The 3,616-nt window shown below is 42.3% G+C and overlaps 1 protein-coding gene across 1 annotated transcript in view; it reads right to left on the bottom strand.

Moving 5' to 3' along the window:
• Nucleotides 1-2,280, bottom strand: part of CUNH1orf116 (chromosome unknown C1orf116 homolog) — a 6,790-nt gene extending 4,510 nt beyond the window's left edge. Inside the window, exon 1 of the mRNA XM_008823283.3 lies at nt 2,143-2,280. Within this exon, the coding sequence (XP_008821505.1) occupies nt 2,143-2,247 (105 nt within the window). The 5' untranslated portion in view covers nt 2,248-2,280. The remainder of the gene's footprint in view (nt 1-2,142) is intronic.
• Nucleotides 2,281-3,616: the final 1,336 nt, after the last annotated feature.

Below are 3,616 nucleotides of genomic sequence, written 5' to 3'. Positions count from 1 at the left end.
ACAAACAAACAAACAAACAAACAAACAAACAAACAATTCCACTAACTATATTAAACACTGATGATGCTTGGTAGAAGCCTTTGGAATCCTTACATTTTCTTTCTTCTTTTTTAGACAGGGTCTTATGAAGCCTAGGCAGACCTTGAACTTGCTAGGTTGTTGAGTATGACCTTGAACTTCTGACTTCTGAATCTGTTGTGTCTATCTGGCATTCACCCATTTTTTTTTAATTTTCAAAACTATTTTATTTACTATTTTTATTTTATGTGTATGAGTGTACTGCCTGATGTATATAAGTGCATCCATGTTGTGCAGCGCCCATGGAGGCCAGAAAAGGGCATTGGATCCCCTGGAACTTGAGTTACAGACAGTTGTTAGCTATCATGTGGGTGTTGGGAATAGAACCCAGGTCCTCTGCAAGAGCAACCAGTGCTCTTAACTGCTGAGCCATCTCTCCAGCCACAGTTTTCTGTGATTCTGGGCATCTAAGTCAGGGCTTTGTGTATGCTAGGCAAGCACTTACCAACAGCCACATCCCCAACCACAACTCTTAAATCATAAAATAATGAAGTTTAAGATCTTCAAGCTTATTACATATGTGCCAATGCTGAACAACAAAGGGAAACTTACATAAGGATGTAAGGCATAGTTACTCTTTCACCCCAGTCTTAAGACACCCAAAATTTATATTCACGTCCAGAAAAATTACAGTTTGTTACATTCTACTCACAAATACTGTGATTTTGGAAGCATCTGTCTCTGCCTCTTGATGGACTATTTCTTTCCTACATAAAGGTAAATGCTAAGTGCTTTACTTACTTTTTTTTTCAATTTCAAAAATTACATCATTATTGTGTGTGTGTGCGCCACAGCATATGTGGAAGTCGAAAAACATTAGAGAATCAGTTTTCTCCTAAATCATGTGGGGTTTGAATCTGGAACTCTGCTTTTACTTCCTGAGTCTTCTCACCAGCCCTTCTTTTGTTGAGACAAGGTGTCACCATGTAGCCCAGCTGGCCTAGAACATGGGATCTTCCTTAACTTCCTAAGTATTGAGATTACAGGTGTGTGCCACCATACCCAGCAAGAATAGATTTTTTTTTTCTTGTTCTTATGAGGTGCTGGGGATGCTGCCCAGGGCTCGTACATGCAAGGCAGTCACTCTACCACTGAGCTACACCCCAGCCTTTCTAAAAGCTTTATATGGGTTGCATAGTTGTTTTCCTTTGAACCGAAACATTCCCTCTTCAGGGAGGTGCCTAAGACTAGGGCAACTAATAACGCTTATGAAGCTTGGGAAGCTCAAAGCTACAAGATCCACACGGCTCTTCCCAAGATTCTGCAGGCAGTAGAAAATGCTGAGAGAGGGGGTACTTTCTTTGTGGAGATGTCTGTAAGTTTGTTGGGGAACTTCAGGGATACATTTTCTGGCCTGTCACACATATTGGGGTAGGTTTTTTGATGCTATTGCCTAAAAGTCACTCTTGTTTCTGTAAGGAATTCTGTATTAATTCACAAAGTTAGACTTGGTGGAATAATTTCTTCAGTTCATCTGTGCCCTATCAAGCCTCTCCAGGAAGTCACATAACACATACTTCTCATTAATCTTTCTTAGAGCCATAGGATTAGGTGTTAATATTTTCTGCATTTTAAAACTCAGGAGACTGAAGCTTAGAAAAATTGGTAATCTGCCCAAGGTAATATGGTTTATAAGTAGAGAACCCAGGTATGTTTGGTTCCAGAAGGGCTCCCAATTACTATCATATCTTTGACTTTTGTGACAAACTGAAGCTATGGCGTGCATTTCACAGAACTTCAAGAGACCATATGCCACAAGGATCTACTTTCCAGTGTCCATCCTGACCTAAAATCATAGCCTGGTCCTTTTCCTCACCTAAGCCCTTTAACTTAAAGTTGGGGGATCTCATTGATCCTATTGCCCCCTGAAGTTCCCCACCCAATACTCTATAGACCCAGAGGTGACTCATAAGCAGAAAGCACCCAGTGATTCACTCACTGACAAAGAAGATGACAGAGAAGATGCAGTGAGTGAAGGTGGGTGGCAGAGCAGGGCAGGGCAGGGTGTGGCAGGTGTGCAGTGCAGCCGAGTTGCTAGTTGCAAGAGAGAGAGAGAGTACATACAGATCCAGAGTGGGTGGAGGTGGTGCTCGTCATGCTGTCACAGCTGCCGATGTGGGTCACAGGTTCTGAGCCAGGACCTGCTGGCCAAAGCTCCCTCTCGGGCATCGCCTGAAGCAGGGTGCAGGGGTGGTGAAAGGGGCTCCCAGAGGGGAAGTGAATGGAAGTGAAGAATGTCCCAAGCTGGGCCTGAAAAGAGAACAATCAAAGCCACGTGTGAGCAGAGGCTTCTGCAAGGCTCTGCTGAGGCCCCAGGGCAGCATGGCAGCAAAGACACCAAGCAGTCAGAGTGCTGGAAGGCAGCCAAGATCAGTCCTGTCTGAACCCCACCCCAGCTTTCATGGAAGGACACATGAGCTGGCTCAAATACATGCGGAAGGACAGACTTAGGGGGCAAGGAGGCAGTCTAGTCAGAAAGGAGATTCTATTCTTTCTCTTAGTTATTTGTTTTCTCTGATGCTGAGAGTTTAACCTACATTTTCATTACTCTTGGCTTCTGGATGTAGCTGAGTCTAGGTTTAAATCCCATTTGAGTCATTTACTTATTTGACTTGAGTAAAGCTCCTTTTTTTAAAAAAATTATTTATTATTTTTATGTGTATGTGTGTATTGTCTGCATGTAGGTAAGTGCACCCATGTTGTGCAAAGCCCATGGAGGACAGAAGAGGCTGTCGGATCCCCCGGAACTGGAGTTATGGACAGTTGTTAGCTGCCATGTGGGTACTGAGATTTGAACCTGGGTCTTCTGCAAGAAGAGCCAGTGTTCTTAACTGCTGAGCCATCTCTCCAGCCCCAAGTAAAATTTCTCAATAAATATGGTTAATATAAAGATTAAATGAGAGAACAGCACAGTTCAGTTGCAGACCATACTCAAACACTAGATGAACCAAACAGATAACTACTAGTGTTCTTATAATAAGAAAAAGACAAGAGCTATCTCAGACAAACTAAACTGAAGCATAGGAAGCAAGAATTCAGACGAGAAGGGTTCTGGCTGAATGGGAGACTACAGGCTTGAGAGAAAGAACAGGGCCCTTAATAGCACCTACTTCTCAGTCATTATGAGACTATGACATAGTGGAATAGCTCATGTAGAATAATTTGTGTGGCATGTGGCCCAACAATTGTCAGCTGCAGTCATTGTTAATAATATCATAAAAATTTTCACATTGCCACTGAGAAGGCCAACATCATCCCTCTGCCCTTGGTGAAATGAACATGGCACCCACAATGGTTCACACCAGCCAATTCCCCTGTGCGTCACTGATTCTGTTACTATATGCATTCCTAATAAAGTTTCCTAGACTAAGTCAAATGAACAAGAAAAATGTTCTGTGTAGCTCAATTCTAGCTTCTTAGGGGAAAATATTCAAGTTCATTGTGACAATCATAATAGAAAAGAAAGAAAAAGTCATTGTTATCATTGAATGTTCCAAGGATTTTCAAGTCTGTTTGTGGGAAATAGTTCACTAGAGCT

The sequence above is a fragment of the Nannospalax galili genome, unplaced genomic scaffold (genome assembly GCF_000622305.1).
Source record: "Nannospalax galili isolate Female #2095 unplaced genomic scaffold, S.galili_v1.0 scaffold309, whole genome shotgun sequence".
Classification (NCBI taxonomy): domain Eukaryota; kingdom Metazoa; phylum Chordata; class Mammalia; order Rodentia; family Spalacidae; genus Nannospalax; species Nannospalax galili.
Note: the sequence above shows the minus strand (reverse complement) of the source record. Positions and strands in the feature narration are given on the sequence as shown.